The sequence below is a fragment of the Littorina saxatilis genome, linkage group LG13 (assembly GCF_037325665.1).
Source record: "Littorina saxatilis isolate snail1 linkage group LG13, US_GU_Lsax_2.0, whole genome shotgun sequence".
NCBI classification, from domain to species: domain Eukaryota; kingdom Metazoa; phylum Mollusca; class Gastropoda; order Littorinimorpha; family Littorinidae; genus Littorina; species Littorina saxatilis.
The window spans coordinates 31835689-31852435 of record NC_090257.1 but is presented as its reverse complement, the minus strand read 5'-3'; the positions used below and the strand labels follow the sequence as shown (position 1 = coordinate 31852435).

General features: G+C 43.2%; 1 protein-coding gene across 1 annotated transcript in view; it reads left to right on the top strand.

Annotated features, from left to right (window-relative positions):
- Positions 1 to 4956: 4956 nt before the first annotated feature.
- The window catches only part of LOC138945865 (uncharacterized), a 19676-nt gene continuing 7885 nt past the window's right edge, over positions 4957 to 16747 (top strand). The window contains exons 1-4 of the mRNA XM_070317383.1: positions 4957 to 5100; positions 7565 to 7819; positions 8099 to 8227; positions 10095 to 10204. Coding sequence (XP_070173484.1) covers positions 5007 to 5100; positions 7565 to 7819; positions 8099 to 8227; positions 10095 to 10204 — 588 coding nt within the window. The 5' untranslated portion in view covers positions 4957 to 5006. The remainder of the gene's footprint in view (positions 5101 to 7564; positions 7820 to 8098; positions 8228 to 10094; positions 10205 to 16747) is intronic.

The following is a 16747-nucleotide window of genomic DNA, read 5'->3' as shown; positions in this document are numbered from 1 at the left end:
ATCACACGGGGGATAACCGGTCAAATGCCGAACAGAAGCCGAATGCCGCTCATGACACGTGTGAAGGCAAGTTTTGTCTGTTTTCTAGGTATTGTTTGATTTATGTCGGGATTTAAGGTAAGCTACTGATTCAGCGATGACTAAATGTGTTTCTCGATGCATAAAAAGTCAGGGAGCGATTGATATTTGCCCGTAAATATCCTTCAAAGCTGAAAATGTCCGCGATCGAGCACCGGAAATGGCTGCTCGATGGGTTTTGCAAGTAGAAATGTGCTTTATTTCACCAAATCAGCTCGTATTTGGTATGGGTACGGGATTCTAGAGGACGAAGGAGTCATAAGAGGTGCAAAGAAGTGCTATTTGGGAGTAGAATAAATCTTCCGAGACAGTAGACAAGAGAAGGTCATATTTGAGAGAGGAGCGCGTAGGCCGATTGTCTTTCCGACAAGCGAATGATACAGCAGATTAATCATTCGTTTTGACCAGAAACCTAGTCTCTAGTTTTTATGAATGAGTTTTTTAATTAAAACAATCACGAGAACTCTCTCGCTTAGCCTAATGGCTGTTCGATGGGTTTCGCAAGTAGAAATGTGCTTTATTTCACCAAATCAGCTCGTATTTGACATCGGTTTGGTATATATATATTTTTTTTTTCTAATCCTACCGCGAACTGGATAGCAGACGCGGCACGACTGTTGCACCACACTTTGAAGTAATCCCACACTTTGAAGTAAATTACTTCAAAGTGTGGGGATGTGCCCCACACTTTGAAGTAAACCCATTTTTTACTTCAAAGTGTGGGGGGATCTTCCCACACGTTGAAGTAAACTCAGTTTTTACTTCAAAGTGTGGGGGGATCTTCCCACACTTTGAAGTAACTTACTTCAAAGCGTGGGACTTTTGCATTGCCTGTTTGAGCCTGATGATTTTGTCAAAAAAATGGCAGTCTTTTGGATGAGTGAACAGAAAAAGTGAGCGAGCCAAGAAACATAGTGATGTTTGTTATCAGGCTTTAAAGGCATATGTACGCGCTCCCGTGTTTACAAAGTGTAGTTTGCCCATAATCGATGTCAAACGCACCATAAGACCATGTAATGACGATATGTCGCCATGCGCGGACCATATTCATGCATTACAGCTTGTTCTAGCCTCTGAAAAAGTGAGGATGTCAACAAAGACGCGGAGTTATTTCCCTTGCGTCAACGCTACCTCTGTTGGCAAATCTATAAATAGGACGATCTAGATCAAAATAAAAATTCAAATATCTCAACATTTAAGGGGTCCTAGACCACAATATCTTGCAGGGAACTTAATTTAGCATGTCTCCAGCTGTGGGTAAAGCAATTAGCGTGTATAGTCATCGAGTACATATGGCTTTAAGCAATGTCCCATTGTTGAGTGTGACGAAAACTCGTGGTGACGATTTTAAAACATGTTGGGTCACGCATGGTCCAATCTTACATGGTCCAACCTTACATGGTCCAACATTACATGGTCCAACCTTACATGGTCCAATCTTACATGGTCCATATATATTATTGGACCATGTAAGATTGGACCATGTAAGATTGGACCATGTAAGATTGGACCATGTAAGGTTGGACCATGTAAGGTTGCACCATGTAAGGTTGGACCATGTAAGGTTGGACCATGTAATATTGGACCATGTAAGATTGGACCATGTAAGGTTGGACCATGTAAGATTGGACCATGTAAGGTTGGACATGGTAAGGTTAGACCATGTAAGGTTGGACCATGTAAGGTTGTCCATGTAAGGTTGGACCATGCAAGGTTGGACCATGCAAGGTTGGACCATGCAAGGTTGGACCATGTAAGATTGGACCATGTAAGGTTGGACCATGTAAGATTGGACCATGTAAGATTGGACCATGCAAGGTTGGACCATGCAAGGTTGGACCATGTAAGATTGGACCATGTAAGGTTGGACCATGTAAGATTGGACCATGTAAGATTGGACCATGCACGATTGGACCATGTAAGGTTGGACCATGTAAGATTGGACCATGTAAGGTTGGACCATGTAAGGTTGGACCATGTAAGGTTGGACCATGTAAGGTTGGACCATGCGTGACCCAACATGTTTTAAAATCGTCACCACGAGTTTTCGTCATACTCAACAATGGGACATTGCTTAAAGGCATATGTACGCGCTCCCGTGTTTACAAAGTGTAGTTTGCCCATAATCGATGTCAAACGCACCATAAGACCATATAATGACGATATGTCACCATGCGCGGACCATAATACATGCATTACAGCTTGTTCTAGCCTCTGAAAAAGTGAGGATGTCAACAAAGCCGCGGTGTTAGCTCCCTTGCATCAACGTTACATGTGTTGCCAAATCTATAAATAGGACGATCCAGATCAAAATGAAAATTAACATATCTCAACATTGAAGGGGTCCTAGACCACAATATTTTGCAGGGAACTTAATTTAGCATGTCTCCAGCTGTTGGTAAAGCAATTAGCGTGTATAGTCATCGAGTACATATGCCTTTAAAGCCTGATAACAAACATCCCTATGTTTCTTGGCTCGCTCACTTTTTCTGTTCACTCATCCAAAAGACTTTGCCATTTTTTTTGACAAAATCATCAGGCTCAAACAGGCGATGCAAAAGTCCCACGCTTTGAAGTAAGTTACTTCAAAGTGTGGGAAGATCCCCCCACACTTTGAAGTAAAAACTGAGTTTACTTCAAAGTGTGGGAAGATCCCCCCACACTTTGAAGTAAAAAATGGGTTTACTTCAAAGTGTGGGGCACATCCCCACACTTTGAAGTAATTTACTTCAAAGTGTGGGATTACTTCAATCAATCAATCAATGAGGCTTATATCGCGCATATTCCGTGGGTACAGTTCTAGGCGCTCTGCAGTGATGCCGTGTGAGATGAAATTGTATACGGCCAGTAATTGCAGCCATTTCGGCGCATATTTACCTTTCACGGCCTATTATTCCAAGTCACACGGGTATAGGTAGACAATTATTAACTGTGCCTAAGCAATTTTTGCCAGGAAAGACCCTTTTGTCAATCGTGGGATCTTTAACGTGCACACCCAATGTAGTGTACACGGGGGGGGGGGGGGGGGGGGGGGGGAGTTCGGACACCGAAGAGAGTCTGCACACAAATTTGACTCTGAAATAAATTTCCGCCGAACCTGGGATCGAACTCACGCTGACAGCGGCCAACTGAATACAAATCCAGCGCGCTACCAACTGAGCTATATCCCCTTCAAAGTGTGGTGCAACAGTCGTGCCGCGTCTGCTATCCAGTTCGCGGTAGGATTAGAAAATATATATATATATATACCAAACCGATGTCAAATACGAGCTGATTTGGTGAAATAAAGCACATTTCTACTTGCGAAACCCATCGAACAGCCATTAGGCTAAGCGAGAGAGTTCTCGTGATTGTTTTAATTAAAAAACTCATTCATAAAAACTAGAGACTAGGTTTCTGGTCAAAACGAATGATTAATCTGCTGTATCATTCGCTTGTCGGAAAGACAATCGGCCTACGCGCTCCTCTCTCAAATATGACCTTCTCTTGTCTACTGTCTCGGAAGATTTATTCTACTCCCAAATAGCACTTCTTAGCACCTCTTATGACTCCTTCGTCCTCTAGAATCCCGTACCCACACCAAATACGAGCTGATTTGGTGAAATAAAGCACATTTCTACTTGCAAAACCCATCGAACAGCCATTTCCGGTGCTCGATCGCGGACATTTTCAGCTTTGAAGGATATTTACGGGCAAATATCAATCGCTCCCTGACTTTTTATGCATCGAGAAACAAATTTAGTCATCGCTGAATCAGTAGCTTACCTTAAATCCCGACATAAATCAAACAATACCTAGAAAACAGACAAAACTTGCCTTCACACGTGTCATGAGCGGCATTCGGCTTCTGTTCGGCATTTGACCGGTTATCCCCCGTGCTAATGCACACTCGCTATAAGGAGCAATCGGAATGTAAGAAATGCAGCACATTTTGCTGCGTCTTTTGCCACCAAATGCACACCTGCCATAAGGAGCAATCGGAAAATGATTAATGCAGCAAACCTTTGCTGCGTCTTTTGACCTGGGTAAACATAATGCCACCTGTTGCACACCTGCCATAAGAAGCAATCGGGAAATGCAGCACACGATTTCTGTGTCTTCTGTCCTGAGTGCTTCCTTCCTTGCACAATGTACCTATCTTAGCATAGGCTAATTAAGCTTGTATATATATATATTCTGAAATCAACAAAACACAATAATTATTACAACAAACGGAAGAAGGTCGTTAACTAAAAGAGAAGAGGAAGCCAAAATATTATATCTAACAGCACTTCACATTTTCCACTCAAACACAGTGCAAGTTGTCAGTTTGTTTTCATCGTCGCCAGCATTTACCCTTCTTACCATTTTCCTGTTTTTCCTGCTCCTTCTTTCCTCCTTCTCTTCAACATTACGGTCCTCGTCATTGTCTTCGTCTTCGTCAACCGCCTCCTCCGCCTCCTCCTCTTCCTTCTCCTCTTCATTCTTGTCCTCCTCCTTCTCCTCTTCTTCCTCCTCCTCCCTCCTCCTCCTCCCCCTCCTCTTCCTCCTATTCCCTCCCCATCCTCCTCCTCCTCCTCCTCATTATCTTTTTCACCTCTTCCTCCTCCTCTTCCTCCTCCCCCTTATCATCCTCCTCACCACCATCATCATCATTCTTCTCCTCCTCTTCCTCCTCCTCCTCCTCCCCCTCCTCCTCCTCCTCCTCCCCCTCCTCATCCTCCTCCTCCTCATCATCATCATCATCATCATCATTATGACGATTATTATTGCTTACCAAGACAACTTGTAATATGCCAACTCTGTTGGTATGGACTAACTTGTGAGACTTCTGACGCACCTTTGTGACGTCAACACGCTTATGTCGTCATCGTCTGTCTTCCATTATGAGAACACATAATAAGTGTAAACAGCGTGGCATTTGAGCTTTTCGGTGATACAACGTTGGAATGGAAAAAGTCAAATCATCCCAAGAACTAGTTAAGAAAAAGATGCTCTTGCTTACCATGTTGCAAACCGTCTTTTGCCTCATGCTGTGCTGTGGTAAGCTTTTATGGAACTATTTACAGAAAGGACTGTGTGTGAGTGTACAGGTGTGTGTGTGTGTGTGTGTGTGTGTGTGTGTGTGTGTGTGTGTGTGTGTGTGTGTGTGTGCGTGTGTGTGCGTCAGCCCTGAACGTGGAGAGTATTTTAATTTTACTCGCCATGGCGATTAGAAACATGTAACTGGCGGGTAGAAATGTTCATTTACTCGCCAAATGCGAGTAAAGTTGCTGAAACAAATGGTTGATTTGGCGAGTAAAATTTGCTCTCTGGCTAGTACATTTGTACGCACCATTTGTTGGGCTTTCAGGGCTGTGCGTGCGTGCGTTCGTGCGTTCGTTCTTGCATGCGTTCGTGCGTCCATGCGTGCGTTCGTGCGTCCATGCGTGCTTGCGTGTCTTGGACATCAAAGAACTAGGAGACAAGGCCGCTGACAAACAGTGGGCCTGGGATACAATGGGTTTGGGTCACAACAGACACGGGGACGCATGACAGTTGCGCACAAGGGGATTTGGATGCAAAGGAGGTTATTTAACGATACGATTGGAACATCATGGTTCAAGCAGGGAACTGCGATACAACAAGTCAGGAAAAATATGGACCAAGGAAACAAAGACCGGCACGGTTGGCCTAGTGGTAAGGCGTCCACCTCGTGATCGTGAGGTCGTGGGTTCGATACCCAAGACTTTAAAATTGGCAATCTAGTGGCTGCTCCGCCTGGCGTCTGGCATTATGGGGTTAGTACTAGGACTGGTTGGTCCGGTGTCAGAATAATGTGACTGGGTGAGACATGAAGCCTGTGCTGCGACTTCTGTCTTGTGTGTGGCGCACGTTAAATGTCAAAGCACCACCGCCCTGATATGGCCCTTCGTGGTCGGCTGGGCGTTAAGCAAACAAACAAACCAAAAAAGGAAACAAAAGTTTCAGAACTTTCTAATACATTAAAGGGTTAGAATATGAGACACACTGGAGGTAGGACACAATGAAGCTTTGACACATGTGAGCTGGGACACATTTCGGTTAGAATATAATGGGCCAGCACACAATGGGAATTGGGTACGGTGTTTCTTGAACAAATTTGTAACTATCACTGCCTACATTTGTCCTTCAAATAATTAGGCTTCTTTCGTTTTAGCGAATGAACGCAAATTGCATTACCTGATTCTGTGATATCTTAATGTGATTGTTCTTCTTTTACCGTAACACTATCAGGTCCATGTGATATGTCAGCAGATATATTGCAATATTCTGATTGTGATACATATTGAGATTAATGAATAATGAGCTCATTAAAATACGGTATTGTTATGTTATACGTTATACTATACTATTTATTGACACCACACTGAGTTAGGGTTAGTTGCAATATGTGCGCCTGTTGATACAACAACCTATGTGTTTTATGTGCTTCTCATGAATGTCCTTGTAATTCTTATTTTGATGTGTATTTCTATAATCGATGACAGGCAAGTTAGACGTGTCGCAGACACTTATCAATTTTAATGTATTAATTGTAATGACAATAAGGTGTTGTTATTGTTATTGTTATTGTTATTATGTTAAACAAAATTAGGCAGAGCGCTGTTTAGATGTATACTAACCAAAAGGAAGTAGGCGCTCTAAATGCATACAAGTGTAATGGAGTAAGCGAGAGTTATTCGGAACCAGTCTCCTGGCACCTGAGAGAATACCAAGCATTGAAATAAACAAGCGACTTTCATCTTCAACACACACAAAAAATGATCGCCGCAAGCTCATAATTATGTTCATCATTGAAGGCACTCGTGTTTGCATGTTCAACCGATCACACAGTTGTCTTCTCCAATATTGTTTGTAATTTCAATCGATCACAAAAGTTGTCTTGCCCAATCTTGTTTGTTTTTTCAAACGATCACAAAATTGTCTTGCCCAATAGTGTTTGTATTTTCAACCGATCACAAAATTGTCTTGCCCAATAATGTTTGTATTTTCAACCGATCACAAAATTGTCTTGCTCAATATATTGTTTGTTGGGCCTATTTTCAACCGATCACAAAATGTTCTTGCCGAATATTGTTTGTTTTTTGAACCGATCACAATTGTCTTGCCCAATTTTGTTTGTATTTTCAACCGATCTCACAATTGTCTTGCCCAATATTGTTTGTAGGGCCTATTTTCAACCGATCACAAAATTGTCTTGCCCAATATGTGTTTGTATTTTCAACCGATCAAAACATTGTCTCGCCCAATACTGTATGTAGGGCTTATTTTCAACCGATCACAACATTGTCTTGCCCAATATTAACAATAAAAATAACAATAACAATAACAATCACAACACTTTATTGTACATTAAAATGAATACATTAAAACGGAAAATTGCCCACGACACCTCTAACCTGCCTGTAAACGATGATAAAATACACACCGAAATAGAATTACAAGAACAAGAACATTTAATCTTGCCCAATCTTGTGACTGACAGATGCAGCAATAGAGATTCATGGGGCGCTGCGAGAGATCCGACCCAGCGAGGTGTCTGTCCACTGTTACTTTGCAACGGGCACCCTGGAGGGACTCGAGATCATACACACCAGGGAACTCTTCCTGCACCGAGTCTTCGGACGGTCCCAAACACAGAGGATGAGCTTCACCTCTACTCGCCTGCAAGGCGGCAATGCCAGCAGGAACTTGCTTCCCTTAGGAGGCACAACAAAGATCAGTGGCAATCTGAAAAAAGGTTTGCCTTGTGTGTGTGGGGATGTCGTGGGCACGCACGCACGCACGCACATACACACACACGCACGCGCGCCTGCACACACACACACACACACACACACACACAATCACACACACACACTCACACACACACACACACACACACACACACACTCGCACACATACACACACACACACACACTCACACACACAAATCCCCCCCACCCCGACAAGCCCCCCCCCCCTCCCACACAAACACAAGATGGTATACACCAGAAGGTCTTGTCTACTGTTTCAACAGGAGTGATCTTCACCTTGACAAAGGCTCGTTGTCAAGACGCCGGCGATTACACGTGCCTCTTGGACTTCAGGGCCTTGGGTGGAGGGTCGATCCAGAACCGGTTCACATCCGACAAGGAACGCCTCGACTGTACGTGTGCATTATGTCCTTACATTTGGATTTTGAACTACCCCCCCCCCTCCCCCCTTTACATTGAACACACGCATGTACACCTAACCCTCAGGAAATCGACACAAAATCAGAAGAGCTTAAACTGGACAAGTTGTGCATGTCAGTGAAAAGAATAACCAATGCATGTCCTTTTTAGTCACATAAATGGCCTCTTCACAAAGATATGTACATCAACGCATCGACTAAAACTAGGTTTGTGTTTTGCGATTGATTTTTTTTTTGACTCACATGCGAAGCAAAAGTGAGTCTATGTACTCACCCGAGTCGTCCGTCCGTCCGTCCGTCCGTCCGTCCGTCCGGACGTCCGTCCGGAAAACTTTAACGTTGGATATTTCTTGGACACTATTCAGTTTATCAGTACCAAATTTGGCAAGATGGTGTATGATGACAAGGCCCCAAAAAACATACATAGCATCTTGACCTTGCTTTAAGGTCAAGGTCGCAGGGGCCATAAATGTTGTCTAAATATTGTTCACATTTTTCCAATATTCTCTGAAGTTTTTGAGATTGAATACCTCACCTATATATGATATATAGGGCAAAGTAAGCCCCATCTTTTGATACCAGTTTGGTTTACCTTGCTTCAAGGTCAAGGTCACAGGAGCTCTTCAAAGTTGGATTGTATACATATTTTGAAGTGACCTTGACCCTGAACTATGGAAGATAACTGTTTCAAACTTAAAAATTATGTGGGGCACATGTTATGCTTTTATCATGAGACACATTTGGTCACATATGATTAAGGTCAAGGTCACTTTGACCCTTATGAAATGTGACCAAAATAAGGTAGTGAACCACTAAAAGTGACCATATCTCATGGTAGAAAGAGCCAATAAGCACCATTGTACTTCCTATGTCTTGAATTAACAGCTTTGTGTTGCATGACCTTGGATGACCTTGACTTTGGGTCAAGGTCACATGTATTTTGGTAGGAAAAATGTGTAAAGCAGTTCTTAGTGTATGATGTCATTGCTAGGTTTAGTTATTTGACCTTGACCCTGAAGGGCAAGGTCATGTCAAGGTCAATCATGTGAGTCGTATGGGCTTTGCCCTTCTTGTTGTTGTTGTTGTACATGTTTTTGACGGGTGGTATTGAACAATAATACCTGATTTAAATTCCAAACCACAGTTTGTGAAAAAGAACATCCTTTTACTATAAAATAATGACGTTTATCCTACATACGTGAGAGAGACACCCGTGAGATAATAATCGTTGAAATCACACGTGTGTATATCATGTAAATGAGGTCATGTCAAGCAAGTCTGGCAGGAACCTGTTTTTCCACTGCTTATGGTGCCAAAGTCACCGAGACAAACGTCATTATATAGAAAAAAAAATTTGCGCTCGCTAATTACCCTCAATTAGAATCTTTAGAACTAACACGTCACGCCACACTTTGAGAGTGACGTTTCTTTGCTTTGACGTAATAGATTGCACGAGGCTTTAGAAGAGATCGAGGTTCCAAAACAAGCGTCTTCAATTTAGCTGCCTCGACTGCAGGACATTTTCAGTAAAATACACGTAAGTACAGTATGTAGGATAAACAGAATACTACATGGCTTGCTGTTTCGTACCAGATTTACACTCGTTGCTTTTTCAAATAGTGAACAGCTCGCTTTCGCTCGCAGTTCAATATTTTAAAAAACAACTCGTGTAAATATGGTACGACACAGCAAGCCATGTAGTATTCTCTATTTGTTTTGTAGGCCTTGAATGTATAATTTTTGAACACGCGCGCTTTGTGTGTGTGTGTGTGTGTGTGTGTGTGTGTGTGTGTGTGTGTGTGTGTGTGTGTGTGTGTGTGTGTGGGTGTGGCTGTTTCAGTGTTTCCTGACATCTTACGGTTTTCAGCCCTACCTAGACAATTTCACTTTGACGAATCGGAAGAGCCGGAGAACCTCAAAGTCACATGTGCCACTTTTACCACTGTTGAGGTAATCTGCACCAAGTAAACGTAATCTTAGTAAAGTTATTGATGTAATCGCGATACATTTCGCCCAAAGATCGCATATCTTTGTGTCAGAAATTAGGTGCAGTGCGTTCTGCAGGCTGTGAGTAGTAACACTACTTCATCATCGTCATCGTCGTCGTCGTCGTCATCATCATCATCATCACCATCATCATCATCACCATCATCACCATCACCATCATCAACATCATCATCATCACCATCAACATCATCAACATCATCATCATCACCATCACCATCATCAACATCTTCATCATCATCATCATCATCATCATCATCATCATCATCATCATCACCATCAGCAGCAGCAGCAGTAAATTCTCGAAACTAGGAAATTTGCGAAATCCCTGAACATTTCAGCACATTTGTGAATTTCCTGTTTCACTCAGGGATTTCACAAATTTCCTAAAAATTCTAGGAAATTTGCGATTTTCCTGAAATGAGCATGCCATTTTTTCACAAATTTACTGAACAATGAAAAACGTTTCAGTAAATTTGTAAAATTCTTTAAAAAAAAAAAGAAAAAAGAGAGAGTCCGTTTTCTTTATTTTACATTTGTGATTTTGATAGATTTGCTGTTGGAAGAAAAAAAAATTGATTTGAGCATGATTTGAACCGAACATCTTCAGTTTTTGGGTCCGACACACTACCAACCCGCCACGCCAGCCACATGAATGGAAAGTGAAAAGAAATCATAAGAAGTTTGTGGTGTTGGGATCACGAAAACTCAGGTAAAAACAGCTCACACCTGAACTACCAAGTCTGACAAACCATAAGCCTTTGCAGTTCAGTCCGCGTTTGGTTCATATTGCTGATAGGCAGCTCAACAGGATGGCAGGCAATGCAGATGTTGAACTGAAGTTCACCATAGAACTGTTCAGACAACGTGAGGAAAATAAAACAGTGTGGTCATGTTGAAAAGCTCATTAAGAAGAGGAGTTGTTCTGATAAAAAAACCTGTCTACTATGTCACCATCGAGGAAACTTTTGACGTCATCAACCGCGCTCATAACCAAAGAAGATGTCTCTCTTAACAAGGCTGTGTCGTTGCGGTCAGCCGTGATAGAACAGTCAGCATCAGGCGGGCAAGGTTTTGTGAAATGCAGCTGTGCAGGGTCGAAAAAATTGTAAAACAAATCGATGCAAGTGCTACAAAGCACAAGCAATGTGCATCTCAAGATGTCACAGCAGCCATCCTGCACTAATAAATAAGACGCACCATGAAGACATTTTTAAGCGTCTTTTCATTGCCATATGACCCGGTTTAAACACGGTTTTATTCAATTAAACATGAGACAATAATAAAACGAGAAATAATAGGGACATGAACTCAAGCGAATGCTTATATTACATACCATATGTCTGTGCTGTACATGCCCTGTGTGTTTTGTTTTTATCCTGTGTCATAATGGTATGTTAATATTTTCAAGCAAAAATGACAATATGTGACCCTCCACCACGGAATGAGTCGCATGTCACCTTTGCACGATTTTCATATTTGTACATTTTCATAAAGAGTTTGTTATGCTCTATCCAGTGGTGAAACCCGTTTTAGAAAAGAGTTTCCGTCGAACGCAGAAGAAGAAGAAGAAGAAAAGAGTTTGAGTTATAAGCCTGTGACTAGGGGTGACCCTCACACTGTTACCAGACACTCCCCGGACTTATATTAAGCCTAGCGCAGAACCGCGACTCATTTCGTGGTGGAGGGTCACATATAAGAGACATACAGAGTAAAGGAGAGAGAGAGAGATGAGTGTCATAGTGTACCTCGTAATGTACTCCTTTAGATTTTATGTTAACAATTATATGAAACATGACAGTATAGGAGAAAGATGTGAGTGTCACAATGTACCTTTTAATGTACTAGTTCCGATTTTATATTAAACATTTTAAGAAACATGACATTATAAGAGAGAGAGAGAGAGAACCCAGCCAGCAAGACATTAGCGGCCGATAATCGGCCGAACACCCTTCAAAAAGTCGGGCCGGTGACGTCAAAACATACGACGCGGGTGTTGGCCCGACTAACTTTTGCAAAGAGGCAACGATGCGGCCGATAGGCGGCCGAACACCTGCACTATGGCGGCACGCATCCGGTCCGATGTTAATCGGCCCGATGACTTGTTTGACCTGCGGTCCGACACCTTATGCCGACATCGGGAAGATATCGATTTCAGCGGGAAGACATCGGGACGATGTCGGCATAAGGTGTCGGGCCGCAGGTCCAACAAGCCATCGGGCCGATTAACATCGGACCGGATGCGTGCCGCCATAGTACAGGTGTTCGGCCGCCTGTCGGCCGCCTCGTTGCATCTTTGCAAAAGTTAGTCGGGCCAACACCCGCGTCGTATCTTTTGACGTCACCTGCCCGACTTTTTGAAGGGTGTTCGGCCGACTATCGGCCGCTAATGTCTTGCTGGCTGGGTGCAGCTACCGATACAGCAGTATGTACCACCACCACCCCCCCCCCCCCCCCAAGTGTAACAGTGCAAAATTCACTTACAGCTACAGCTACAGCAGTATAACCCCCCCTCCCCCCAGTGTTACAGTTGCAAACAAACCTACAGATACAGCAGTGTGTACAACCCCCCCCCCCCCCCCCCCCAGTGTAACAGTGCAAAACAAATCACCAGCTAGAGATACAGCAGTATGTAGAACCCCCCGCCCCTACCGCGTACCGCCCTCACTGTAACAGTACAAAACACACCTACAGCTACAGATACAGCCGTATACACCCCCCCCCCCCCTCAGTATTACAGTATAAAACACACCTACAGCAACAGATTCAGCAGTATATACAACCCCCCAAGTGTAACAGTGCAAAAATTACTTACAGCTACAGCTACAGCAGTATGTACACCTCCCCTCCCCCTTAGTAACAGTGCAAAACACACCTACAGCTACAGCAGTATGTACAACCCCCCACCCCCCCCCCCCCCACCACTGTAACAGTACAAAACTCATTTACAGCTGCAGATTCAGAATTATGTACATCCCCCTCCCCCCGCTGCCACCACTGTAACAGTACCAAACATACAACACTCCACCCCCTTCCCTCGTGTAGAGCGCAAAACACACCTAGAGCTACAGATACAGCAGTATACAACCCCAATCCCCCCCCCCCCCCCCCCCCTGTGTGCAAAACACACCAACAGCTACAAAAACAGCAGTATGTTCACCCCCCCCTCCCCCTACTGTAACAGTACATAACACACCTACAGCTTCAGCTAGTTACATCTATGCTTGGCGCTGGTGGACAATATTCACTTTTTTTGGCAAAAACCGCCAGTTTTGGCCAAAAAAGACAAAGATTTGGCCAAAACAACCCACACATTTGGCCAAATAAAATAGATTTGGCTATAACTTTTTTTGGGCCAAAACTTTCTATGTAAAAGTTTTGGCCAAAACTGTTTATGTTAGCTAAAACGGGAGATTTGGCCAAACTTCTGCCACAAAAAGATTTGGCCAAAAAAAGATTTGGCCAAACAAAAAAGATTTGGCCAAATCTTCACTTTTTGGCCAAATCTTTTTTGTTTGGCCAAATCTTTTTTTGGCAAAATCTTTTGTATTTGCTGGCGCTGGTGGACAATATTCACTTTTTTGGCCAAATCTCTTTTTGGCCAAAACTTTGCTTTTTTGGCCAAAACTTTGCTTTTTTGGCCAATACCGCCAGTTTTGGCCAAAAAAGTGTGTTTTTGGCAAAATAAGTGAATATTGTCCACCAGCGCCAAGCAGCTTGGCGCTGGTGAACAATATTCACTTTTTTGGCCAAAAACGCACTTTTTTGGCCAAAATTGGCGGTTTTGGCCAAAACTGGCGGTTTTGGCCAAAACTGCCGGGTTTTGGCCAAAACTGGCGTTTTTGGCCGAAACTATACTTTTTTGGCCAAAACTTTGCTTTTTTGGCCAATACCGCCAGTTTTGGCCAAAAAAGTGTGTTTTTGGCAAAATAAGTGAATATTGTCCACCAGCGCCAAGCAGCTTGGCGCTGGTGAACAATATTCACTTTTTTGGCCAAAAACGCACTTTTTTGGCCAAAACTGGCGGTTTTGGCCAAATCTGGCGGTTTTGGCCAAAACTGGCGTTTTTGGCCGAAACTATACTTTTTTGGCCAAAACTTTGCTTTTTTGGCCAAAAATGTACGTTTTTGGCCAAAAAAGTGTGTTTTTGGCAAAAAAAGTGAATATTGTCCACCAGCGCCAAGCAGCTTGGCGCTGGTGGACAATATTCACTATTTTGGCCAAAAACACACTTTTTTTGCCAAAACTGGTGGTTTTGGCCAAAACTGGCGTTTTTGGCCAAAACTGGCGTTTTTGGCCAAAACTATACTTTTTTGGCCAAAACTTTGCTTTTTTGGCCAAAACCGCCAGTTTTGGCCAAAAAAGTGTGTTTTGGCCAAAAAAAGTGAATATTGTCCACCAGCGCCAAGCTGCTTGGCGCTGGTGAACAATATTCACTTTTTTGGCCAAAAACGCACTTTTTTGGCCAAAACTGGCGTTTTTGGCCAAAACTATACTTTTTTGGCCAAAACTTTGCTTTTTTGGCCAAAACTGGTGGTTTTGGCCAAAACTGGCGTTTTTGGCCAAAACTATACTTTTTTGGCCAAAACTTTGCTTTTTTGGCCAAAAACGCCAGTTTTGGCCAAAAAAGTGTGTTTTGGGCAAAAAAAGTGAATATTGTCCACCAGCGCCAAGCAGCTTGGCGCTGGTGGACAATTTTCACTTTTTTGGCCAAAACTATAATTTTTGGCCAAAACTGGCGGTTTTGGCCAAAACTGGCGTTTTTGGCCAAAAGTATACTTTTTTGGCCAAAACTTTGCTTTTTTGGCCAAAACTGGCGTTTTTGGCCAAAAAAATGAATATTGTCTATCAGCGCCAAGGGGTACTCAAAGATTTGGCCAAAAAATGAAGTTTTGGCCAAAACTATTTTTTGGCCAAAACTTTCAATGCAAAAGTTTTGGCCAAAAAAAGATTTGGCCAAATCTAAAACATTTGGCCAAAAAAGTGAAGATTTGGCCAAATGTTTTAGATTTGGCCAAATATTTTTTTGGCCAAAACTTTGCACTTAAAAGTTTTGGCCAAAACATGTTTTTGGCCAAAAACACACTTTTTGGCCAATAATGTACGTTTTTGGCCAAAAAAGTGTGTTTTTGGCCAAAAAAGTTAATATTGTCCACCAGCGCCAAGCATATACATCAGTATGCACCCCCCCCCCCCCCCCCCCCCAAGTGTAACAGTACAAAACACACCTACAGCTACAGATTCAGCAGTATGTACAACCCCCTCCCCCCCCCCCCCCCCCCCCCCCAGTGTCACTGTGCAGAACACACATACAGCTACAGATTCAGCAGTTAGTATGTACACCCCCCCCCCCCCCCCCAAGTGTGTAACAGTGCAAAACACACCACCAGCTACAGATAGATCAGTATGTACACCCCCCCCCCCCCCCACCCCAAGTGTTACAATGCAATACACGTCACACCTACAGCTACAGATACATCAGTATGTACACCCCCCCCCCCCCAAGTGTAACAGTGCAAACCACACTTACAGCTACAGATTCAGCAGTATGTACTCCACCCCCCCCCCCCCCCCCAGTGTAACAGTGCAAAAATCACCAACTACTGCAGTATGTACCCCCCCTCCCCCTACAGCTACAGAAGTATGTTACCCCCCCCCCCCTGTAACAGGACAATACACACCTACATCTACAGCAGTATGTACACACACCCCCCCCCCCCCCACTGTAACAAGACAAAACACACCTACATCTATATTTACAGCAGTGTGTACAACACCCCCCTCCCCCACTGTAACAGGACAAAACACACCTACATCTACATATACAGAATAAGATACAGCAGTATGTACTCCCCCCCCCCCCCTCCTCACTGTAACAGCAAAACTAACATTGAGAGCCAAAAAAAACCGAAATCACTTACTCGCTCCATCCGTCGCGGTTGTCCTCGAGTTGACGTCTGAATCTGATTGTCATTGCCAAGAGCCTGACTCACTGGCTACACAACTATTCTCACCGCCACCACGTGGCACTGGGACCAGCACTCAGATTGAGATCCCGAGGCGACATTCGTCTCGGATAACATATCATCAATGTGCTGTCCAACATTCCCAAAAATGTCTCTTCTTTCGATATTAACTTGAACTAAGAAAACAAATAAAATTCGCTCACGCGGGAAAGCAGCAGCCATTTGCACACTCAATCTTGTTTACCGTAAGGAAAGCTATTTGAATATTTCAAGTAAATGATGGCGTATTTTTAAAATGTAAAACTCATGATTTGAGCTCATGCTGTATTTGATTGCAAATATGCAAATAAAACTTACAATTAATTATCCTACTCCTATGTGAAAAAGTCAACAAATATGAATAATTTAGTTTCGCATTTGCATGGTCAGTCTCATAATGTCACGCCGTTGCTGGACCGACGCTTGAACAGGGGACGTAACAAATGTTAAAATAATGATCATCAATTTGTTATCTCCCGTAACT